This window comes from Onychomys torridus, chromosome 14 (assembly GCF_903995425.1).
Source record: "Onychomys torridus chromosome 14, mOncTor1.1, whole genome shotgun sequence".
Classification (NCBI taxonomy): Eukaryota; Metazoa; Chordata; class Mammalia; order Rodentia; family Cricetidae; genus Onychomys; species Onychomys torridus.
The window spans coordinates 75,368,110-75,393,887 of NC_050456.1; the positions used below are offsets into that span (position 1 = coordinate 75,368,110).

At 44.4% G+C, this 25,778-nt stretch overlaps 1 protein-coding gene across 2 annotated transcripts; it reads left to right on the forward strand.

Moving 5' to 3' along the window:
- Window positions 1-232: 232 nt before the first annotated feature.
- Ccnk (cyclin K) lies at window positions 233-25,633 on the forward strand. 2 transcript variants are annotated; one of them, XM_036205405.1, is made up of 12 exons: window positions 233-399; window positions 2,946-2,977; window positions 8,128-8,375; window positions 8,814-8,895; window positions 10,493-10,624; window positions 15,760-15,865; window positions 16,470-16,527; window positions 17,395-17,564; window positions 17,900-18,195; window positions 18,721-18,754; window positions 21,337-21,411; window positions 24,349-25,633. In XM_036205405.1, the coding sequence occupies exons 3-12, from the start codon at window positions 8,179-8,181 to the stop codon at window positions 24,972-24,974; spliced, it is 1,776 nt and encodes a 591-aa protein (XP_036061298.1). In that variant the 5' UTR covers window positions 233-399; window positions 2,946-2,977; window positions 8,128-8,178; the 3' UTR covers window positions 24,975-25,633. The 2 variants fall into 2 exon arrangements, with proteins under 2 accessions (XP_036061298.1, XP_036061299.1); XM_036205406.1 differs by lacking the exon at window positions 2,946-2,977.
- The last annotated feature ends 145 nt before the right edge of the window (window positions 25,634-25,778 follow it).

A 25,778-nucleotide genomic window follows, 5' to 3' on the forward strand; every position in this document is an offset into this window, starting at 1 on the left:
AATTAGCCCATGGTAGAGCTGTGATTGAACGATGGGTGCTCTTGGCCCCGCCTTCAAACCCAAGTTCCGTTAACAGGTTCGGTTGCTCCCGAACTCCCTTTCGCCATTTGGGCGGGGCGGATGGGTGGGCCAATTCGAGCGGTTCTCTTCCCCCTACAGGCAGCCGGCCACAGGGCCACAGGGTAGGCGGAGAGGTGACGAAATACTTGTTACTTTTTTTTTTTTTTTTAAGCTTTACTCTCTTCTAATTGGTTGATGGGCACCTGACTTTCGCCGCCCCTCCAGACGCTTATAACGTCAGGAGACGCAGGGTGATGACGTATTCCCCGACATTCCACATCCAAGATGGCTGCTGTCAGGAAGGAGAGACGTTGCTAAGGGGTTTGCCTGAGGCTAGGGGTGAGTATCTAGCTGACAGCGGGCAGCGCCGCTCACCTTCCGCGCACCTGGTGGTCCAAGCAGGGTTGTCCAATTTCCTGTGTTCTCTAGGAGAGTTCCACTTCCCGGATTCCGCCGCCCTCTAACCCCTGATACACGTTGAAACTATCAGGCGATGCTGAGTGGAGGCGAGGGAGCTGCGTGAGAGGGTCTGCGGCTTGGGGTGCGACCCTAATGCCTAGAACTGGTAGCCGACCTCTCAGAGGAAGGTGGTTGCGATTTGAGGGGTGGGTTCCAGCAGGTGAGAAAAAGGGGAGGGAGGCTTACACTGCCGCAGGCTGACCGGTCATCACTTCTTTCTCGCGGCATGTGGATCCCTCGGTTGCTTAGGCTTGAGACTTTGGAGAGCGTTCCGTAACTCTTGGACCGTGGAACAAGAGTAGGTCGAGGAATAAAGAAAAGGGGACTTCCTCAGTTAGACTTGTTCTTATCCAGACACCATCCTCTCCTGAGTGATTGGTTCTGCTTGTTGTTAGGGAAATTGATCTTTAGTGAGTTTCGAAATACATATGTATGTTTATCTGAAAGTTTTTCAAGTTTAACATGCATAACGTACTTGGTGGTGTTCTTAACTTTGGACTGCCGATAAAATGGACCTTTCCATAAGTCATCTGATGTAAGAAACAGCCTGATCAGTTACTACAGACTGGTCTTTTTGTTTGTTTTTGTTTTAAAAACAAAGTCTTCCTGTATAATCCTGGCTGGTGTAGAGCTCTCTTTGTAAACCAGGCTGGCCTCTAGGTCAAAGAGTGCTCTGCCTCCAGAATGCTGGAGTTAAAAAGACATGTGCCACGAGTCTGGGCTAAAGACTGGCTTTTTATGTTTTTAAGACGTACGTGACCCTGGTGATATCTTGATGTATATTGTTTTTTACGGAATAACAAGGCAGCACCTTGTTATCGTGGACATGTATTACACGTTTCTATGAATGATTCCATGAAAGTGTAAGAGATTTCAAGCCCCAGTACCTAGACCATTATTTGACACTTAGTAAACTGTATTTGCTGAGTGAATTGGAGTAGATGGGTGATGGCCTTAGTAATGTTGGTAAACATTTTGAAATTTAAAGTTAGCCGGGCAGGGGTGGCTCACGCCTTTAATCCCAGCACTCGGGAGGCAGAGGCAGGCGGATCTCTGTGAGTTTGAGGCCAGCCTGGGCTACCAAGTGAGTTCCAGGGAAGGCCCAAAGCTACACAGAGAAACCCTGTCTTGAAAAACCAAAGAAAAAAAGGAAAAAGAAAAGAAAGAAAGAAATTTAAAGTTGTCAGTGTTGCCAAGATCCTTGTTTGCTAAAGAATCACCTGTGATGAGTAGAATTGGTTTTAGGGGTTTCTCCTTTTGTCTGGTATTCCCATATTTTGCTGTATTATTCAGGCATATTATTAGTTGATCATGATTTTGACATAAAGTGAGTGAGCTTGTTTTAGGAGATGATGCTTGAATGCAACAAGTTTACTGTGTGTATAAGAAGAAAAGAGTTCTCTGCTTGTGTTCTTTAAACTTGGATAAGGATAGTCAGAGGGAAATTGAAGAATTTTTAAACAATACCTAGTTGGGTTAAATCTAATTCATATTCTTTAGATCAGATAAATTAGATAGCATTTACATTACAGAAATTTCAATGTCGTAATATTGTTCAGAGTTTTTGAGAATATCTACAAATACAGTTAATGGTGGAGAACTACAGTAGAGGCTGGTACTTCTGGAATTTTCTTAGAGTAAGATCAGCTATCTCTTTGATGTAAGAACTGATGAATGGTCAGACTTCAGAAAGAAAAAGCGAAGCGGTGCAGATTACATTTCTTTTTTGTTAAAGGGTGGAACTCAGGCTAAAGAGATGTCTTAGCAGCTAAGAGTACTTGCTGTTCTTTCAGGATACTTGAGCATAGTTCCCAAACACCCATGACAGGCAGTTGCCTAGAATCTCAGCCACAGGGAATCCAGTGCCCTCTACTGGAACCTACACAGGCACACATGTACACTTAAATAAAAAAATAAATCTTTCTAAAAATACATACCAAAAAATGGGACTGGAGAAATAGATGGCTCTGAGAGTAAAGTGCTTTCTATACAAGCATGAAAACCAGAGTTCAGACCCCTGGCACCCTAGAAAGCTAGACTCCATGATACATCTGTAACTCCAGTGTTACAAACGGAGTGGATCCTTCTGCATCACTGGCTGGCCAGCCCATCTACTTGAAACTTCTCCAGATTCAGTGAGAAACCCTGTCTCAAAAGTAAGATTGAAGAAGACATCCTTCTGTCATCCTCTGGCCTCTACACATGCCCACACCGGAGACCACACCCTCATACACATGGATGCACCCAAAGTTGGTTACACTGTGGTAAATAATGGGTTGCTGGACATAAGTACATTTAGGTTTCATCTGAGGATAAAATAGTCTATATCTTTGTTGGCACAAGAAGTACATAAATCTTTAAGAAGATACATATATCTTTAGGTTAATTTGTGTTCCTATTACTAAACTAGACTTGTTGATTGGCAGGTTGATGTCGGCCTGAAGAAAGATCCTCAGAGGTAAGCTATGGGGCTCTAGTCTTGTTCTTACTCAGATTAATTTTTGAATCACAAAGTGTCTAAGAACCATGGTTCTCCCTGCTACAGCAATGGCTCAGAAGTTAAGACTGCAACCAGGAGCTGGAGAGATGGCTCAGTAGTTAAAAGTACTAGCTGCTCTTCCACAGGACCCAGGTTCAATTTTTATCACACATATGGTGGCTTACTAATGTCTGTAACTCTAATCCCAGGGGGTCCAACACTGTCTTCTGACCTCCAAAGATACCATGCATGCATATGGAGCAGATACTATAAAACACCCAAAGACATAAAATTCAAACAAACAAACAAACAAACATTTTTTCTATAGAATGTAGGTATTGAAAGGAAAGAAGAAGAAAATGCATACTACTTTTGTAGAGGATTCAAGTTTGGTTCCCAGCACCCAAGTCAGATGGCTCTCAACGTCCTGTTAACTCCAGCCTCTGGCCTCTGCTGGCACATGCACATACTTACACACAGACACATGTGTATGCACATAATTTAAATCTTTTTTAAAAGAATTGTGCTTCTCAACTTAATAAATGCACACACAGACAATGTAGTAAAAATAAGTAGCATGTTAGGTGACACTGAGATGTTCTTTTTCTTTGCAGTCCTAAAATGAGCCTAGGTCCTTGGCACACTAGACAAACATTCTACAAATAAACCAGATCCTCAGCTCTACCAAGTTTGTAAAAGCAAAGATAATAAACCCAAACTGACAAAGTGTAACTTACCAACAATGGTTAAGTTTACAGAATCTCACCTGCTGTAAGAGGAAGCCCTGTCTTGATAAAAGTGATCTACGATGCAGTGTTGCATTTATAGAAACAAAGTAATGTGCAGATTGAGGAAATGCAGTATCTTAGACAGGGTCAGGAAATCGGGGCCTCTGCCTAATTTACTTGCTAACTCCACAATGCTGTTTGCTGTCTCTTTGGCTCCATTAACTTCAAATTCTCAGTGATAAATTCTGAGACTAAGAAAACCATGTCATTGTGTGACATGGTAACTGAAAATTTTTTGAACCGTAACATGCAAAGTATCTGGATCATACATCATAACCAACCCACTCAATTTCAATCTCTCTCTATATAGATAGATAGATAGATAGATATCACATAAGTTTTTGAAATTAAATGTACAATAAAGTAACATAAAGAGATTAAAAACAAAAAGGTGTAGAGATACACAACTTTAATTCCAACACTTAGTAGGGAAAGGCAGGAGGATCTCTGTGAGTTGGAGGCTGGCCTGGTCTACATAGTAAGTTCCAGGACAACCAGGGCTATGTAGACAGAGATGACCCTATCTCAAAGAAAAGAGAATGAAAAGGGAGTGGGAGGGATTATACGAGGTATGGTAGTACACACTTGTAGTCCCAGATTGTGAGTTCTGGGCCAGCCTGGGCTACATAGCTCCAGGCCAGAAGACTGTAAGAATTATGTGAACACCAATCATCCATCCCCCATTCCCCCCCCCCCCCCCCCCCCCAGACAGAGTTTCTCATTATAGCTTTGCACCTTTCCTGGAACTCGCTTTATAGACCAGGCTGGCCTCGAACTCACAGAGATCTGCCTGCCTCTGCTTCCCGAGTGCTGGGATTAAAGTCGTGCACCACCACCACCCGGCAATGAACACCAATTTTTGATGCTCAGTAGTGTATAAGGTGCTTTCTAAACTAAAGTCTCATTAATGAATGAAGACTAGTGAATACCCAGTTAGTGCTGTTAATGTGCACTATTGGTATGAAGTGTGACCAATAAAATCAAGGTACTGAACAAGTATGATTTTTCCACATGTGTTCTGAGATCTTTCCAGCCTCATCTGTGCACTGGGTTATTTCCCCCACACAACTCTGCTCCAGCCTCTGAGATCCTCTTTCAGGAGCTACTTCCTCCCCCAAACATATCACCTGTCACATCTTCCTCCAACTTTTCTTCCCTCCTCAGAAAAGGGCTTCCTTTCTGTGCTGATTTTTCTCCCTTTTTTTTTTTTTTTTTTTTTTTGGTTTTGCTGGGAAGCAGGAGGAATTTGGCTTTCTAAGTATTAGGTTTAAAGAACCTGAGATATTCATATGGAAACTTCTGCGCAAAAAGTCAGCCTGCAGAAATATGGAAAACAATATCTACTTAAAAATTCACTTATGTGTGAATTAACTGTAAAGCCATGGTGACAGACAAGAGGAGTAGAGAGCAAAATGGTCCTTCCTATGGGGCTTTCTCCTTGATTGCAAATATTCTTTTTTATGCTGGGAAAAAAAGCAATAACAAAATGTTTATAGCTATTTCATTGTTTGTTCATTCCTTAGTGCCCCCTTTAGGTTTCTTTCTCCATATTTCCACTTCTAAGAATGTTCTTTTGTGTGTTTGAATCTATTTTTTTGAGATATAATTCATGTCAAATAAAATTAAATATTTAAAATGTACAAATCAGTAGTTCTTACAATATTCAAATATGTGTGACAATCACCACAGAGTTCCCTTTAGTGTTCTTAACTCACTGCCAATTTGAATACCTTGACTCTTGACTCTTTTTTTTTTTTTTTTAAACGTATGTGAGTGCTCTGTCTTCATGTACACCTGCAGATAGAGAGAAGAGGGCACCAGATCCCATTGCAGATGGTTGTGAGCCACCCTGTAGTTGCTGGGAACTGAACTCAGGACCTCTAGAAGAAAAGCCAGTGCTCTTAACTACTGAGCTATCTCGCCAGCCCCTTGAATACCTTGACTTTTAATCCTTTAATTTTCCTTCAGTGTCTGCCACTCTTGATTGCTACCTCTGTTTTCAGTCTGCTTCCCCTTCATTTCTTGTGGGGTTAAAGATGAGAACTCTTCATTCTGCACCACTCGGTCCCTTTCGTGCTTTCGGAGACTCTTCCTAAAGTCTATCAGAGTTCTCCCCTGGACCATTCAGACAGGTGCATTCTCCAGCTGCTTGGTTCTTCCTGCTGGAGGAAAGACTAGATTCCCTTTAGAACAGCCAGGAGCAGAATGTTCTACCCGACTGTTGTCAGCTTTCCCACCAGAAATGATAGAGGCAGGCCTGAAGAGGGCAGGCCTCTAGATGCAATGATGGGCCTCTGGCCTGAGTCTGAAACTGGGGTTTTGCTCACTTGACTGACTCCACCCCCTCGTTTGGAAATAATCTGCTGCCAGGGTAAAAATGTTGCTTTTGAACCACTTTGCAAGACACTAACTTGGGGTAACCTTGAGTAAGCTCTTTATTTCCATCTGCTGTCAACCTAGAACTTTCGGAGGGTCTGAGGGGATAGAAACTAGAAGAATCTAAAGGAGATGCTTCCTCATGGATCACCTCCTGCCCATTCCCCACAGTACTATTCTTGGCTTAGAGACTTTGAGTTAAACCAATCCTATGACATTCATAAGAGAAATCAAGTAAAAATGAGGAAATCTGACTAGTAGGTGCTAATTGTAGAGACGGGCAATATGGGAACATGAGCATAGGGTGTCAGACAGGCCCATGTTGTACTGAAGAATGGAATCTAAACCAGCAACAGAGGCTATATGTCAATGAAAAAGAAAAGGCAGGGAGAAAGCAGGGCACCCAGACTTGTGTTTAGCTTTAGAGTTCAAGGTATGGAATGCCGTCCTAAACCACCATTAACTCAGATTGATCAGTGCTGGATTCATTTAGGGTGTATGTTGAGTTGGCTTTGGAGGGAGTACCCTGAACTTTTAACTAGCAATTAGTAGCACATTGGGGGTTGAGGGGTCTTGCCTCGGCCATGTGGTGTGCTTGTGCTTGCATCTGCAGTTCCTGTTCGTTTAGTCAGATTTTCTATTTCCAGCATTCCCATAGTTTGTGTCTTTGCTATTGTCTCTATTTCAATTTTCAAATCTTGAACTGTTTCCTTCGTCTGTTTAATTACTTTTTCTTGGCTTTCTTTGATTTCTTCCAATTTTTTGTTTGTTTTTTCTTTAATTTCTTTAAAGGAATTTTTTATTTCCTCTTTAAGGGAGTTTTTCATTTCTTCTTTAAGGGCCTCTATCATCTTCTTAAAATCATTTTTAGGATTGGTTTCTTCTGCGTTGGTATGTTTAGGTCTTGTAGGTGTAGAATCACTAGGTTCTGATGGTGTCATATAGGTCTTTATGTTGTTGCCTGTACTTTTGCACTGGCATCTACTCATCTCTTCCTCTGCTCTGTGCAGGTGGTGTCTGTGTCTGAGGGTGCCTCTCTTGTTCTAATTGATAGTCTTGGTCCACTAGGACTTCTTGGTCAAATCGGTGCTGTTGGGCTCTGTTTCTCCCAGGAACAGCTTAGTCCAATCAATGTTAGTGGGTTCTGTCTCAGGGAGCAGTTGTTCCCAATTGGTGTAGGGTGGTTCTAGTGGTTGTTGGTGTCAAATGGGATGGTTTTCTTGGTGAGGAGCAGGGAAAGAGGCTGCTGTCTGGTCCTTGGGGCTCCAATGGCTGTTCCCAGTGGTGTAGGGTCGGCTTATTTATGACTCTGGTGGTTGTTGGGTTCTCAGGGGCTGGGTTTTTGTTGTTGTTGTTGTTGTTGTGTCTGTTTGTTTGTTTGGGTTTTGGTGAGGGAACAGGGAAAGGTAGCTGCCTGGTCCCTGGGGCTCCGATGGCTGGGGCCTAGGGACTAGAGACCTGGTCTGCTGGACCAGAGATAGGGCCTTACCTGTTCCCAGTCAGTGTAGGATGGGCTTATGGCTCTGGTGATCTGGTTCGGTGGCTGGACGGCTCCTTCTCATTCTCGGGTCCCGTTTTGCTCGCTCGCCAACTCCTCAGCTGATCTTGTTTCCTCAAGACTGCAGGCTGTAGGCTTCCAAACCTCTCAGCTGAACAGGTTGATCAGTAGAGCAATCTCACCAACACCTCCAAGTTGTTGGGCTTCACAGGATCAGCAGCTGGGCCCCAGGTCAGCCTCGGGCAGAATGTTCAGGTCGTTCTAGTCGCATCCCATAAAGATGGATGGCTCCTTCCCCGAGTGCTGGGATTAAAGGCATGGGATCAGTCTTAGCTGCTCCTCACCTACAGTTTTCTCCAGCTCCTCAGCTGATCCTTTGTTTGCCATGTTGTATGGTTGTGGATTATTTATGATTGAAATTATTACTAGTGTGGCATCCTTTTTGCATCTTTCCTTCTTTCTCTTAGGATTGTAACATTCCAGAGGCCCTTTTGGGAAGAACAAGGCTACTTCAATAAATGAAGGAGAACAAAGAAAATTCAAGCCCTTCAGTCACATCAGCAAACCTGGACCACACAAAACCATGCTGGTACTGGGATAAGAAGGACTTGGCGCATACACCCTCACAACTTGAAGGACTTGATCCAGCCACTGAGGCCCGGTACCGCCGAGAGGGGGCTCGCTTCATCTTTGATGTGGGCACACGTTTGGGGTTGTATCCTGAGTCTGTGGGATTTGTTGTGAATAAGCTCTCCACCACTAAGAATTAGATTAACTGCTACAGACAAACGTGCAGTCCTTTGGTGCACTAGCATGGGTCTTCGGTACCTTTGATGTCGAAGTTGTCTGACTGGCTGTTCAGGGATTCTGTCTCTGTCTTATCATTTAAATATATAGACTTAGCTGTTGAGCAAATGGCTACTTAGGAGAAAACCAGCCCTGGTAAGATCACATCTCAAGTATTTCTTGTGGCTTGCTAAATTACAAATCTTGGCAGTTCTCATTCTGACACTAGAATTCTGATAGCCTCTAATTCCCACCCATTTACTTGATGGCTGACTGTTGATATGGGCTGTCCTTGTTGCTTCTCTTAGTTAACTAAGAACATAACTTGTAGAACCATTCCTAGACAAAGCCTTAACCAGAACAACAGACACTATGACACCCTGGCAACTGGAATCATTTACTTTCATCGATTCTATATGTTTCATTCCTTCAAGCAGTTCCCACGATACGTAAGTGTAACTCTCAAGTGCCGCTATCTCTACTTACTGGCTAATGGGTCTTTCCATCTTATTTTCCAGAAAATGGTTGTTTGTATAGATACATGCTATACATAAACAAATTCCATTTTGAATTTTGGTTTTTTTCCAATTAATGTTGTTGAAACCTGTTTTTGTTGGGGTCAGTATGGACCACAGGCTTGCTATAATTTATATAACAGTTTACTTATTTGTTACCTTTCACAAGATACTTAGGTTTAAGTAAGACCATAACTTAAGTGTATTGACAGGATGGTATTATTCAAGAGGGATATTAATTATCTCTAGGAAGTAGACCGTGCAAGGGAGAGAGTGCCAGGAGAAAGCTAAGTTTTGAATATACAGGGGCTAGGACAGCAGTTTAAAAGAAACATAAGAAGATGCAGAAGGAGGCACATGGTATGATGACCAGTCATCAGTCAGGAACTCTATTTGGCTGGCTAGGAGTACATGCTGCTCTTATAGAAGACCCCATTTCAATCCCCAGCACCTATAATTCCAGTTTCAGGGGATATGACTCCCTCACCAGCATGCATCTGTTGCACATACAGACATGCAGGCAAAATCCTGATATACATAAAATAAAAATCATTTGGGGGGAAAAATTGAGGGGACCCTAGATGGGAAGGTAAGCTGAGTCAGCTCATAATAAGCCTTTATTACCTGTTTTTCTTGTTGGCTTGTGAGGTTCTTAAAGGAGGTAGAGTCGGTGTCAGCTTCATCCACTGGCAGTGTCTTAACATCCAGTGCAGTTAGAATCATATGACAAGTGTAGTGTGTAGAACTGAAGGGGCCCAGAAGCAACTGCAGGGCCTCTGGCTTGGTCCTTTGGGTTACTGTAACAGAATACTTTCAACTAAGTAATTTATATCAGAAACATAATTCCTCTCAGTCCTGACAGTTGGAAGTTCAAGATCAAAGTGCTGACAAATGGAGTGTTTGGTAAGATCCCGTTCTTCATAGAAAGTGTGCCTTGTTGTGTCCTCAGGTAGTAGTAGAGAGGAGCAGACTGCTTCAGACCTCTTTCAGGAAGGTAGTAGTCCTGAGTACTACTACTCTAGGGATTAATTTCAACATGTAAGTTGGGGAGCGGAGCAGGTGTACACGTGAGACCACTGCAGGGAGGAAAGCAAGTGTGGTCTTGGCCTTGACAGACTGAGCTTGCTGTTTCCAGAGCAGGGTCTGCTCACTGAGCTGTTGTCCTTCCATCTAGACTAGGAAAGGAATTACCCGGGACTTTGTTCCCTCAGTTATTCTCTTTGAATCATGACAGTTATCTCCAAAAAATCATGTTTCTTTTTGTTGCAGGCTGAGGGCTCATACCCAAGGTGCCATGCATCTTAGACACACACACACCCCACAACCTGAAGACTATAAATTTCAATTGTTTTACAAAGCCACTTATTTTTAGGGTTCTTTAGCTTGTCCTTCCAGCTTTCAGAGCATTGGGATATTTGCAATGAGCTGTGGATAGGAGACTGAAGGACTGGCTAACTGTAAGGTCAGAACATTCTCACGTTGTCCCATGAGATCTCTGCTAACCAGTCAAGAGTGTTTATTCCACTTTTAGGTAACAGGAGCTTGTTGTCTCTTTCTGGCTGGGAAAGTAGAGGAAACACCAAAAAAATGTAAAGATATCATCAAAACGGCTCGTAGTTTATTAAATGATGTGCAGTTTGGCCAGTTTGGAGATGACCCAAAGGTAAGAACCCAATCTTCCTGCCTTCAGTCTTACCACCTGGAGTGTTGGCAAGGGCTCTAAGCTACTTACTATGCCTGCCTGTTCTTGGGTTCCTAAGGGGACCTTATGGAAAAGCCTTCCATATGGCTTTGCAAGGGGAGGTCATGTGGCCTAGGCTTGACCAAGTACTCCTGATGTGCAGGACAGCACTTGAGAGCTCTGAGAATGGCAGCATGTCCAGTAGATTTAGCAGACTCCCATTCCCAGCTGATTTGCTTCTGACTCAAGAAGACATGTGCTGTTGTGATTGTTTCTTTATTACATTTGTATTTGTTTTAATGGATGCCTGTATACGTGTGTAATGAGTCTTTCTCTGTCCCATCAGCCAGCTCCTAAATAATGACACAGAGACTTATTGGGAAAGTTCAGCCTTAGCTTAGGCTTGTTTCTAGCTAGTTCTTATAACTTAAATTAGCCCATTTCTATTAATCTACGCATTGCCACATGGCTCAAGGGTTTTACCTCTCCTCCTGCATGTCCTGCTTTCTCTGTGTCTGCTGGCAACTCCCTCTTTCTTCTTCCCAGAACTCTTCTCTGTCCAGAAGTCCCACCTTTACCTCCTGCCTAGTTATTGGTCATTTAGCTTTTTATTAAACCAATCACAGTGACATATCTTTACACAGTTTAATCAAGTATCTCATACGTATATGTGTGTGCATATCAGAAATCAGAAAACAACTTGAGGGAGTTGGTTCTCTCTATCTGTACTGGAGTACTGGACATCAAACCCAGGTGGTCAGGCTTGGAAACAAGCACCTTTACCTGCTGAGTCATCTGACTGCCCTGTGTCTTTGCCCCTTAAGAATGTGGAAAGTACCTATTTGTAACACTTTTATATCTCCAGAGACTAATATTGCTCAAGCTCTCTGTCTTGTCCTCTCCCAGCCCCTGCTAGTGTCAGTAAATGGTGTTACAATAACTGTACACGTTTTTATTATTATATAACAGTGCCACTTTCGGGGCCCGTGGCTACTTTCTTCTACCTCTACCTCTACCCCTACCTAGTGCCCCTGTCCAACCCTCACAGCACTTGCTAATCACCTTTATAACATTGTCATAACTTGAAGTTACTTTTTTCCAAAGTTGTTTTGTTTTGTTGCTTTTTTGTTTGTTTTTTGTTTTAATTAGAACCAGGTTCTAGCCAAGAATGATCTTAAACTCTTGATCCTCCTGCTTAGCCTCCCTGCCAGGTGCTGGAATTATGAGCATGGACCACAATGACCAGTCCAAGAGTTTACTGGTTTTTAGGTCATTTTAGCCTCACAGCCAAATCAAGTAGATATAACAAGAGTTATCATATATGCCTTTGTCACAGCACACAGCCTCTCCTCTTGTCAGCAGAATGGCACATTTGTTAGAGGTGACACACCCTTACCACCCAACTCTAGTCTTCAAGGTTCAAGCATTGGCTTTCTACATTCTGTGGGTTTGGATAAATGTGATAGGTATCCACTGTAATAGTATGGTCCTGTAAATTCTCTGTGCTCTGCCTTTTGGTCTGCTGCCCCTTTTAATGGCTAACAGCTACTGACTTTACTATTTTTTCCATTTTCTCTAATGACAGAGTAAGAATCATAAAAGCAGGCAAACACGAGCCAGGCGGTGGTGGTGCACACCTTTAATCCCAGCACTCAGGAGGCAGAGGCAGGCACATCTCTATGAGTTTGAGGCCAGCCTGGTCTACAAAGCGAGTTCCAGGAAAGGCACAAAGCTACACAGAGAAACCTTGTCTCAAAAAACCACAAAAAAAAAAAAAAAAAGGAGGCAAACATAACACACACAACCCACAACCTGAAGACTGTAAATTTCAATTGTTTTACAAAGCCACTTATTTTTAGGGTTCTTTAGCTTGTCCTTCCAGCTTTCAGAGTGTTGGGATATTTGCAATGAGCTGTGAATAGGAGACTGAGGACTGGCCAACTATAAGGTCAGAACATTCTCACGTTGTCCCATGAGATCTCTGCTAACCAGTCAAGAGTGTTTATTCCTCTTTTAGGTTAACATTTTTGATTATTTTCTTTTACTTAACACTTTAAGTTTAATTTTCTGTCTATTATATAGATTTTTACCAAGTAATCATATAGGTAACCTTTTCCCCCCATCTCAGCTCTAAGACTATACAAGCAAAGACTGTGTCTGTCTGATCAAAGACATTCAAGATACTTGTTGACTAAAGAACAAATTAATGTTCTAGAAGAAACTCAAAATCCTAGTTCAAACAAGACTAGAGTGTTGATGCTTGACATCACTCATGGTCTATTTTTTTTCCAGGTTATATTTATTTGTTGGGGGTGGAGGCAAGGGCGTGCATGTGTCACGGTGCGTGTGTGGAGGTCAGTTGAACTTGGTTGTCAGACTTGATGGCAAGCAAGCACCTTTACCCACTGAGCTATCTCATCTTGCCTGGTCTTCTCTTTCTTAACTATCTTGTAGTATCTCATAACAACTATCTTCTCTTTTTCCAGAGTAACATTTATATGTGTGTATAAAACATGCAGTCATTTTCCTTATAGCTTTGCAGAACTAACAAGGGTCCAGAATACTCATCTATATATTGTGGTTATGAAGAACACTAATGCGTTGTAAGGGTTGTTACTGTGGATCATGCTGACCTGGATTTAATTATATATGTTACCCTGTTTATAACCATTTGAACCTACTCGGAACTTACGTTAGCAGTAACCGGAAGTGCAATTTTATTTTTTTAAAAATGTTCCCTCAAAGAATGTTTTCTATGTCCATGGACATCTGATTTCTACAGAGCAGTGAGATCTTATGTCATTGATTTGACTAGTCATACTAATCATGTGCTTCAGCCAAGCCTTGGCTGCAGGACAAGTGATCTTTGTAGCTAAGATGGGTTAGGTAAGATGTCACAGATCTGGGACCACTGTAGGCCTAAGGCACCTGACAGCAGTACTGTGTACTGGTGGGTACTTTGGAGGACCTTCCTTTAACCTTCAGTACCATAAATAGGAAAAAGAGAAGGACCAAGTGAGCAGCTGTCCCCTTCCTATCTTCCATGCAAAGGCTCCCAGGCATGATGTGGGAGCTAAGAGGCACTGGGAAGCACCCAGATAGGAAGATAAAGATGTCATGGGAGATATTTTCCCTAGGCAGAGGTGAAACGATTGTTTTGGCAGTGTAAGTATTCAGGAAAAATAAAGTGGTTAGCTGGGGACTTTCTGTACTAGCTTTGCTTTAACTGTTTTTCTCAGCAATACTGATTTTTTACATATTCATTACATAATTTTTTCAACCTCTATCTTAAAACTAGTCATAAAACACCTTGCAAAACAGGGTGTTGTCTTTGCTTTAGTAGATCTTACTGGCGGGATAGATTTTAATCCTATAATCATTTACCTGATCGTTAGCTATGGTTCATGCTTTAAAAGATCATTTGAAGATGCTGTGAGAGCAGACTACCCAGAGGCGCAGACAAGCAGAGGCTGAATAAAGCGTACTGAAGAATGGTGTTTGGCAAGGAGACCTGTAATTACCCCCATTAACTGAGTATCTGAAACTCACAGGGAGACTAGACCTGGGGCTGTCTTCATTAGACTAAAGGGCCACAGCCTGGAAGTCATTGGCATATTCAGTAAAGATGATCTTTACATTTAGAGGAAATGCTGGTGCCTCTGGGAAACAGGCACTGATGATAACAATAGGCAAGAAAAGGTGGTTTTACTACAGTGTGCAAGTTCCTAAAATTTTAGAAAGCTTTTATGAGAGAACACTAGAAAACTTCAAACTTGCCATGTGATGGGAAATACTGAATGTTAAAGAATTTTCTACATTCCATGACATAATGCTGCAGGGTAAGAACCTCTTACCTGTCTCCTCTTGCCAGAACTCAAGTGTTTGTTCAAGAGTTAGTGGTGAGAGATTTTTCCATCCTCCACAAAATCCTTTCTTTAGCCAAACAAACTTCCTCTCTAATTCCACAGTATCTATAAGTGCTAGGCATCATCAGGCTGTGTGATGGGTGACTTCCAGAGTACCTGTTTAAGGGCACTAGCTAAAGTAAAGTATGAAGAACAGAGAATCGATATACAGCAGTAAAACACTAAAGAAAATAAGCCTTGTATGAAACAAAACACTCTGGAACTGTTCAAACTGAAGAGATTTTAGCAGAATGTGCATAGCTGATTCTATAAAGTTTGGAAAGTCTCCATTTTCCAAGTCACTCAGTAAGTTCCCAGTCACAACAGCAGAGGTATGCATGGTGAGTGATGTACTGAGGTCTGTAAAGAGCAGGAGTGAGCCCTGGACAAAGAAAGGGGTTTATGTGGCTAAGGTTTGAGGTGGCATTTCAGATAGAATGATCTCTCTTCAGCATCTTTTATGAATGAGTGAAGCTCGGAAATGATAAAGCCTGTGTACACATGATCTCTTCCTGTGCACACACCTTCTGAATTGTGAAGCCACTTGTTTCCTCTGTCAGTCAGCATCCAGTGGAAGGTCATGAGGGATTACATTTTTTTAATATCTATAAATAAAAGGTCAGACTAGCAGAATGGATCGTACCTAATAATTCCTGCACGTGGGAGACTGACAGAGAAAGTCACTGAGTTTGAGGCCACCCTCAGCTACAGAGTGAGTTCCAGGTCAGCCTGAGCAGGAGTGAGACCCTGCCTCAAAGTGTCCAAAAGTGGAACCACTAGGATGGCTCCGTGGGGACTGTGAAACCCTAAGGACCTAAATTCAACCTCAAAACCTACATAAAGATGGGTGGAGAAAACCAGGGCTACATAGTTGTTTTTTTTGACCCACACATGTACACCATGGCATACACACCCCTTGTATGAGCATACATATACTCAATCAATTTTTAAAAATCAGGTTTTAAAGGCCTAGTTTTCAAAGGTGGCTTGTGTATTTGCCATAATAATGCCTCTAAAGGCTTTTTTTTTTTTTTTTTTAAGGTTGTCTCTGGTTTGTCTACCTGTTTCTGAAATTTTAGATTATCACTGTGTACCCATGTTAAAAGGCTGAATGGAATTAGGAAGGAGCAAAGAACATCTGCTAAGATAGAACTAAGAGCGCAGACAGAGACCTGTGGTCATAATCAACTCTTTGAACATTTGTACTCGTAGGAAGAAGTCATGGTGCTGGAGAGGATCTTACTGCAGACCATAAAGTTTGATTTACAAGTAGAACATCCGTACCAATTCCTACTCAGATACGCAAAGCAGCTCAAAGGTAAGGAGAAAGGGGGGTTCGTTCTATTGTTGTGGAATTGTTGGTTTTTATAGTGCTGGGGATGGAAACAGGACTCTTGCATATGTTAGGGAAGTGTCTACCTCGGAACCATATCCCCAATTGTTTTCTTAAAAAGTTTTCATTCTAAAATCAAATCTTTTTTAATTTGACAGTACTCAGATTATGTTTCTCCAAAGAGAAAAACAGAAAGTTCCCTGTCTAATGTACCCAGACCGTGGCTCACTCAGACAGTACAATAATGGAGCTGTTAATGCTTTTCCTTTGTGCAGAAACAGGTTCTGTCATCCTGTTGCCAAGTGATAGGAGACAGGGAAGTGAGTCAGGATTTTAAATAGACTAATAAAATTAGCCTTGGAGCCACATTTCCCATAAATGGTGATTCAGCACAGGTCATGTAGAGAATATCAAGAGGTAGGATGTGAACCCATGTCATTTGTCATCATTTTCTGTACAAAAGCTCTTTGCTGCGCTGATACACAGTAGATTTTAAGTAAATACTTGTGACTTCCTGTGAAGTACCTTTCCTACTATTGCTATTAATTTACCTTTTTTTTTTTTTTTTTTTTTTTTTTTGCATTTCTAGGTGATAAAAACAAAATCCAAAAGTTGGTTCAAATGGCATGGACATTTGTAAATGACAGGTATGCATGTTCAGATGTTGATTGAATTCTTTTTTTGTTGTTGTTTTGGTTTTGGTTTGGTTTGGTGTTTCGAGACAGGGTTTCTCTGTGTAGTTTTGGTGCCTGTCCTGGAACTCACTCTGTAGACCAGGCTGTCCTGGAACTCACAGAGATCCACCTGCCTCTGCCTCCCGAGTGCTGGCATAAAGGTATATGACACCGCCGAATTCATGTTTTAAAAGATGCAGAGGTATATGGGCCATTTAGTACAAACCCATCATCTCCAAGTAGAAGAAAATTGATTTGCCCAGAGCTGACTCCAGGTCATGTGCTTCTCCATGCAGATTTCTTTCATCCTATTGCATTAGTGTGATGTGAGGGGAAAGTGAAGACTGTAATGAGAATGGATGCTGGACTGCTTAGGGCCCATTCGGTTTCTCGTGATGATTTCAGAACTTTAAATGTCCCTAATGAGCCAGTGACTATAGTTGTTGGCAATTGCACTCTGTGGCCTGCAGAGAAACATCTGGAATCTGACTTACAGACTGTTTGAGCAACCATGAAAGTTCCTTTGCAGACAGTACACCGTCTGGATTCTCAGCAGCTAGAATGAAGACACAGCCTGATCTCATCTGTCACATTGCACAGCAGTCTCTGAATTGTGCTATGGTTCATGCCTTTAAAAAGCAAGTTGGTAACCATAGTTTAGAGCAGCTTATTTTGGCACTTAAAAGACTTGCTTTTTTAATGGATAATCCTTTTGGCTCTTGTAGATAAGTAAGTAGTCTGACTAGTTGCTAAATATGAAACTAATTTCTGTGTCTTGATTTGGTCATGAATGTTAGCTATCACAGTGCAAACCATAGTTTTCTTTCCCTGTTGATCTAGTCTCTGCACCACCCTGTCACTGCAGTGGGAGCCAGAGATCATAGCTGTAGCAGTAATGTATCTTGCGGGACGCTTGTGCAAATTTGAAATACAAGAATGGACCTCCAAGCCCATGTACAGGAGATGGTGGGAACAGTTTGTTCAAGATGTCCCTGTTGATGTTCTGGAAGGTACCTGGCATGCCTAGCTTCCTTTTAAGAATGTTGATGAATCTTCCTTGTGGGCCCCAAGTCCTAAGAGTGGACTTTCCCAGATCAGTAGCTATCCTGGTTTTTCAGTAGCATCTTTAGATTATCTATTATGATTTTCCTTTGTATGTGCACAGAGCTTAATGAACTAAAAATAGTGCCCAGTTTTGTGGACAACCAAGATGGGTTGAGTTTGAAATGTGATTGCTACTTATTAGTTCTTATAAGAATCAGAGGTGATTTTTTTTTTCCTCCACTAGGTAAAATTTGGTTTAAAATGTTTGTTTGTGGTAAATGTAATTGTTGCTGTCATTTAGACATCTGCCACCAAATCCTGGATCTTTACTCACAAGGGAAACAACAGATGCCTCATCACACCCCTCATCAGCTGCAGCAGCCCCCATCTCTTCAACCTACACCACAAGTGCCACAAGTACCCCAGTCACAGCCATCTCAAGGTGCTGAAGCAGCACAGCCGCCGCAGAAGGACTCACAGCAGTCCGCCCAGCAGCAGCAGCAACAGCAGCAGCAGCAGCAGCAGCAGCAGCAAGCACAGCAGCCCAAGAAGCCGTCCCCACAGCCTAGTCCTCCCCGACAGGCGAAGCGCACTGTGGTGAGTGGGCTTGCAGCTGCTGGCATCACACTTTGATGCTAGTTCATTTTTAAGGGGTCCCATGAACACCCAAGGCAAGAGGTGAACCCACCAAAATTTCATCAGATTGTGCATCCAGAAGTCTGAAAGTTAATGGCTTCAGAGAGCTAGGAAGGAGAGCTTCATTGCTTCTCTTACCCCAGTGGGCTCTGAAACCTTTTGGGACCTGGTTCCAGTATGTGGCGTGGAATGTTTATAAAGTTTGCTGGTGGTGGAGCACCATCTTCCTCATGGCAGCAGTCTGACCAGAGAAGGAAGCCATTTGTTCCAGAGCTCACACCAGAAGCCCATAGGCTTTACATGCACTGAGGGCCTGAAGGCTTTATGGAGACAGGAGGAAGTAGAAATGACCTCCTAGGTGCCAACAGTGTGCCCTGCAAGTTCAGGTCACAAGTAATGTTTTGCCAGAGGCCATATTCTGCCATTCTTAGCCTTGTCTTCACCCAAACTAGGCTCAGTTCACAGTTGTGCTTCTTTCCATAACAGGTGGTTTCTCCCAAGGAAGAGACTAAAGCTGCAGGTAAGCAGGCCTACAGTTTCACCTTTCTTTGCAGACTTTCAGGTGTACAGCAGCTTTAAGCTTAGAGCCCATGGCTGCCTTTGTCTGCCAGCAAGAGTGCTGTCATCTCTGCTCATCACCAGACTGTCTTTAGATTGTACTTTGACTGTAGGTGTCAGTAAGTGGAGACAGTACTGTCAGTAAAAAATTGTGCTTAGAAATACATATGAAGGTGTAGTCATGAATGAGTGACTTTTGCAGTGGTGTTTATTGTGAGAGATGAGTCCATCCTAGAAGACAATGGAGGGCCAGAGAGCCTGTGGGCAGCCAGAGGACACAGGTGATCCTGGACATATCCTAGTGGCTTAAGAAAGACAAAGCACTTTGTAAAGCTGTGTTTTGTTTTCTTTTTCACAAATTACTTCATATGCTTTAACATGGGAATAAGCAGAGTCTGAAGGATTCAAGAGCAAGAAATGAGAGTCATTTGCCTGTGTTAGTTTCATTGCACTCCAGAGAGTCACAGTTTTGTGAGGTCTTCAAGTTAAAGCTGTATTTTCTCACTTCTCTGGCAGAATAATGAGTTCAGTACAGGTGAATGAATTTTAGCTCCAGTAACAGGCACTGAGAGTAACAAACAGTGTAGGCTGTGATCCATGTCATGTAGGTTGTACAGTCAAGATAAGCAAATGTTAGAGAAACTGGCCCACCATGACCCTGGAGGGAGGGCCTACCTCTGAGCAGCCAGAGCACTGAGATGAGAGGATGCAGGAAGCAAAGAATTGAGAGAGTGAGGCCAGACACGAGGAATCTGATTAGTGTGAAGAACCCTTTTATAGGATTGAAAGCCCGGCTTTTTATTCCCAAGTTGAGTCAGAGACCAGATCACAGAGGCCACATGGAGAATCAGACTTTATATAGTTGTTGGGAGCTTTTAAATGCAGAAGAATGGCAGGGTCGGCTCATTTGAGGTCAGGTTCCTGATAGCATTAGTAGGATAATGAATAGGATAAATGGTTAGGTGTGGAAAGATACTGGCCACACCTTGGCATTGGCCATCAGGCCAGGAAGCGGGGGATCTGGGATGCACTTTGACATGGGAGCTCCCCATGCTGTACAGATTGTCCAGCCACTGAGACCAGGCCTTGAAACATGGCCACATCCTAGGGACTGTCAGCACAGAACCACAAAATTTCCAAGGCTTTTGTTTGTTACTTCCAGTTTGTTTTTTGTTGTTTTGTTTTGAGACAGGGTCTCACTAGATAGCTCTGGCTGGCCTGGAACTCATTATGTAGACCAGGCTGGCCTAGATCTCAGAGATCCACTTGCTTCTACTTCCCAAGTACAGTGTTATTTCAAGGTTATGTAAAAAAAAAGAGAATATAAAAGTTACAAATAGGATTTTATATTGAGTACATTTTGAAATAAAGTGTTAGTGTGTCAGGTTAAATGAAGTAATACAACCTGTACTTTTTCACTTGGCTGTTAGAAAGGTGTGTGGCTTTCACACAGCTGTGCAGCATCTTTAATTGTCCTGGCTGTGGAGAGAGGAAGATGTGAGTGGTACCAGTTACAGAGTGAGAGAGGAAGTCAAGAAAGGTACTGATTGGGGGTCCAGGGATGCAGTGTAGAGTCAGGGCTGTGATTCTGGAGAAGCAGGGCCTGGAAGTTCAGTTATTTGTGCAAGCTGAGCCTGTTATCCCAGTCCTCTGAGGTGGAGGCTGAAGGACTCTGAGCTCAAGGCCATCCTGCAACTGCATGGTAATGCCATGTCTAAAGCCAAGGAAAGGGAGGGAAATGCATCTGAACTGTATAGAGGGTCCCTGGGCTGAGGAGGGAGAGGATGGGGCAAAAGGGTATCTGGGCCTGAATCCAGCCAGTGTTGGTGACCTGAAACCATGAGAAAGTGGTCAGCAGCGTGGGAGAGAAACCAGTAGAGGGGCCAGAATTAAACTGCTCCAGGACAAAAGCCTCCACAGAAACAAGCAGGATGGAACTCGAGGTCAACCACGAGCTTTGTGCCTGCTTCAGGTTTAGGCTTCTGTAGCATGTTCTGGTGACCTTGCATTTACTTGGGGACTGGTGGTGTGGCACCTGCCCTGAGGCTCTGCAGTTGCCTCTGCCTGGATTGGTGATGTTCAACCAGCACTTTCTCTCTCTCTCTCCTCATCTGCTTCCAGACCTCCGCTTTCCACAATTAATGCACAGCTGACAGACTCCCAGCTGGAAATGAATAAGAGAGTAAGAAAGTAGACTTGAAGGAGTGTCTCGTAAGCACCCAGGGGGCTGGTGACATGATACTGCTATGCAGGGCTTGTCTGTATTCTGAGTGCTCACTGTCCCTTTCAGTTGTTCAGGGACTTGTGACAGAGAGGCCAGTGTGCTGACAGGGAGCAGTCAGCTGGTCCTGATGCTGAGGAGGTGTCTGAGCTGTGCTGTTAATTTTCATCAGGGTTGATGGGTTCATGGTGACTCTGCTGCTCTTCCTGCTTCTGGGATGCCTTACTCATTCCTGTTCTTTTTCTCCAAAGAACTCTCTGCTTATGTGGTTTAGTTATGTGAGAGGGTATAAGTAACTTTTTTGATCCCCTTTTTCTTTTTAGAACCACCACCACCACCTAAAATTCCCAAACTTGAGATCACTCACCCACCATTGCCTCCAGCACACCCACCTCCAGGTATGTGCCTGCCGATACCACTTGCCCAGCATCTTTGGGACCACCTATTGGAGGGATGACCTGGAGGGTCCCACAAAGATAGCTGTGGAGCCTTCAAAACTGCTAGTTTCACAAATAGGTATTTGTAGATGTTGTAGACTTGACTTGTCACTCACTGACCAGCCACATCCAGAAATACTGAACTACAGGAGGTAAATGAATTTTCGAGCAAACCCTAACAGCTAAGAACCGTCTATCCAGATCTGAACAGAGTTGTCCTCAGGCTGCAGACTCTTACCTGCTTCCTCTTGACAAGATGTCTCCCTGGTGGGTTGTGAAGAATGAGCGATTGTTGAGTCACTGGAGAGTAGCGGAAAGGGTACAGAGGTCCCTACACTACATGGGGCTGGGAGGCTTCCCAGACAGCTTTCTTTACTTGTACTCTTCTCAGAAATGGGTGCAGGAGAGCTGGTGTGTTCCAGGGGCCTTGTACCTCTGACAGTTGGCTGAACTGACAGGTGGTGGGTGTGCATAACTAGCCCCAGCTGTGGAGCTCATGCCTGCAGCCTATAACTGCCAAGTGGCTCTCTCTGTGTCCATATGCAATCACAGAGGCTTCAGTGCTGTGAGAATAGAGGTGATGTGTTCTCTGGGGAGCACAATCCCAGGTCCCCATTTGAAAAGGCATAGCATCTCAATGAGTGGTCTGCAGCACCATGCTTAGCTTGGGTGGGATGTGGCACATGTAGGGAGCCCAAGGTAGTCAGCAAGTTGTTCCTGCCCTGCTCAAGGCAAAGAAAGCAGCTACTCTAGATGCCTCAGGTTCTGCCCCTTTCCTGCAGAGCACAGGAATTCCCGCTAAGTTGGCTGCAGACCAACCCTGGACATGGTACCTGGGAGCCAGGTCAGCTCCAGAAGGGCCTAGTTGGAGAAAGTGTTACCTGGCAACCATTGCTCTCCTGCTGGGAGATGTGGCAGCAAAGATGGATGAGTGGGCTAGGCTACAGGCACTCCCTCAGACAAGATCCCTGGGATCCTATGGTAGCTGTCTACGAAGAAGGATCAGAGGAGGAATCAGTGGTAGAGAAAGGTGGAACCCTATGAACTGAAGAAATGCTAAGGTCAACAGCCAGGCTTAGAGGACATTTGGGGGCCTTGTGTGACTGCAACTTGTGACACAGAGGTGAGACCTCTACCCCAGCACAGTACAAGGGCAAATACTCTAGGTACTGGACAAGCCAGAGGTAAAGATTGCAGTCATCAGTTTCTTTTTTCAGTTTTAGGGGTTAGGTTGGGTTGGGTTGGGTTCATTTTTCGAGACAAGGTTTCTCTGTTTAACACCTGGCTGTCCTGGAACTCACTCTGTAGAGCAGGCTTGCCTTGAACTCACAGAGATCTGCCTGCCTCTGCCTCCTGAGTTTGCTGAGATTAAAGGCATATGCCACCACTGCCCAGCTTTTTATTTATTTATTTATTTTGAATAGGGTTTTTGTGTGTAGCCCAGGCCACTCTTGAATCCCAACCCTTCTGTGTCTAGCCTAGCCTATACCTGACCCCAGAAGTCATTTATTAAAGCTAGATATGCATGTTGAAAACCCAGGTGGTCATGAAATGATATAGGAGGAATTAAAGGGTTTGTACTTCAATGTACACATCACTTAGCTTTGGAACCAAGGGGCATTTATCTGCCCCAGACTTTAAGCAGATTTTTTACAGATATATCTGGCCATCTGTTGAGGGGTGGCTGGTAATCATTCCAGTCAAGGCCCTCTGACATATCTGTTGCCAAGCCAAACTTCTGCTTGCCTTCACCTTAGTGAGAATAGGGTAAAGCAAGTACCAGTTCTGGGCCATGTGATAAGCAGTGGTGTGGCTGTGCCCCAGTGTTTGGGCAGGCACCTTCCCTATCCCATGTCCGCCTGCCTTGTTAGGACCCAGCACCTTTCACAAAGGGCTTCTTGAGGAGCTCTTCACCTCACTTCCCTTTAGGTGGTCTCTGTAGCCAGCAAGTTTGCTCCTGTGCTTGTGTTCCTGAACGGCCTTGTGAAGGGACATGTGATATCTGTTGGGGGGGGGGGGGGGGTTCTTTGCTTGTGTGTACGTCTGTGCAGCACATGCATGCCTGGCCCCCATAGGGGTTAGAGAAGGCATTGGATCCACTGAAACTGCAGTTACAGTTATGAGCTGCTGTGTAGGTGCTGGGAACTGAACCTGGATCCTCTGTAAGAGCAGCAAGTGCTCTTAACCCCTCGGCCATTTCTGTACCCCCAGAACACAGTTTTTGAGTGCATATGTGGTGGTGATAGGGGGGATTCCTGGCATCATTTTCCAGAGGTCCAGCCATGACTCGGGATTACAGGCCAAGCCAAAGCCTACTGTGAGGCTTTGGACGAATAGAGCCCATAGCCCCGTCAGCCGTGGACAGGTGTGTGGTCTGTTCTGAACACGATCTCAAGAGTGCTGCTGGTGCTGCACACTTGTCCACATACCCATCCTTTGGATCTAAAATGACAGTGAGCTTGATCTTTCTCCTTCTAGTAAAACAGACTGAAATGCCACTCTTGTGGAGTGCTGGTTCCTGTTTGACTTTGTCATCTCTATCATTTGACAGGCTCAGGCTTTGGGAACAGACAGGCAGAAAGCCCCCACCTGTTTGTGCTAGGAGAGGTGAACTGGGCTGAGCCTGTTTATGCCTTCTGTGCCTAGTAATTAGGGGGGCACCCAGCATTATTGGAGATGTTGTAGAAGACCCTGTGGGAAGGTGCAGGTGCAGGACTTCTAGACTTGTTGAGCCACAGAGGTGGTACCACCCCTCACTCTTGTGTAACCTAGCCCTGGGGGATGGCAGCACCTTACCAGTACCCATGAGTAGTTAGGCTGCCAGGGGGTCCCTAAAAGCTGCTTGGCCCTCTTGGCCCCAGGGCCAGGTCTTCCTACTGACATGTCTCTCTTCAACAGACCGGAAGCCTCCCCTTGCTCCTGCCTTAGGAGAGGCTGAAGCAGCCGGTCCAGTGGAAGCAAGTGACCTCCCCAAAGTCCAGATTCCTCCTCCAGCCCACCCAGCTCCTGTGCACCAGCCCCCACCATTGCCACATCGGCCTCCACCCCCACCGCCCTCCAGCTACATGACTGGGATGTCTACCACCAGCTCGTACATGTCAGGAGAGGGCTACCAGAGTCTGCAGTCCATGATGAAGACTGAGGGCCCCTCCTATGGTGCCCTCCCCCCAGCCTATGGCCCACCTGCTCACCTTCCCTACCACCCCCATGTCTACCCCCCCAATCCACCCCCACCTCCTGTTCCCCCACCTCCAGCTTCCTTCCCCCCACCCACCATTCCTCCCCCTACCCCAGGCTACCCTCCACCTCCCCCTACCTACAACCCCAATTTCCCACCCCCACCCCCACGCCTGCCCCCCGCTCATGCAGTCCCTCCTCACCCTCCTCCAGGTTTGGGTTTGCCACCAGCCAGCTACCCACCTCCAGCTGTTCCCCCTGGGGGGCAGCCCCCAGTTCCCCCACCCATCCCTCCACCTGGCATGCCACCTGTTGGAGGGCTAGGGCGGGCAGCTTGGATGAGATAACGTGATGCCTTTTCCCTTGGGTTTTTTGGGGTTTTTGTTTTTTTGTTTTTTTCTGTTTTTTTTTTTAAGCAAGAGTTTTCCAACCAACCTGAAGAGTAGATTGGGTGGGTAGCAGCAGGGTACCTTGTATATGCCAGATAGTTACAGTGTGGGAGGCTGGGCCTGGGATGAGAACAGTGCACCTGGTAGTACCTGATGTGGTGTGACCACATCCCGTTTCAGCGGCCATCTGTCCTGCATGGAGTTACGTACACCAGTGAAGACACTAGGAGCCACAGGGGCTCAGTAAATAGCTTCAGAGGAGTGACTTTCCCTGTAGAAATCAGTGCCTATTTGTCCTGGGAACTCAGCTTTTGGTAGCAGTGTCCTCTGTCTGCTGCTGTCCTTCCATTCAGTGCTTCTTCCTGTGGTCCCACTTAGCTTGCAGCTGTGTCCTCTGCCATCTGGAAGGGCTGCCTTGCTGGATGGATGTCTCCTTTCCTCCGGGGAGAAAGGAGGTGTGTACTTGGAAAATAATGTATGTTTACATCTCTTTGCAAAGTCTTGTACATAGAGATATATTTTTTAAGTGTGAATGTAACAACATACTGTGAATTCCATCTTGGTTACAAATGAGAATCCTTCAGTCAGTTACCCAAATAAAATGGTTTTGAAACTACTGTTTGTCTGTGGGGGCCTGAGTAAAGGACATGCAGTCTACTGCAGAAGCAGCAGCCTGCTTTGGAGGAAAAGGTATTCGGGGCTACACGAGCTTCTAGAAGGATCAGGCTTGGTACCCTCCCATTCCAGGTCTGAGAATAGCCA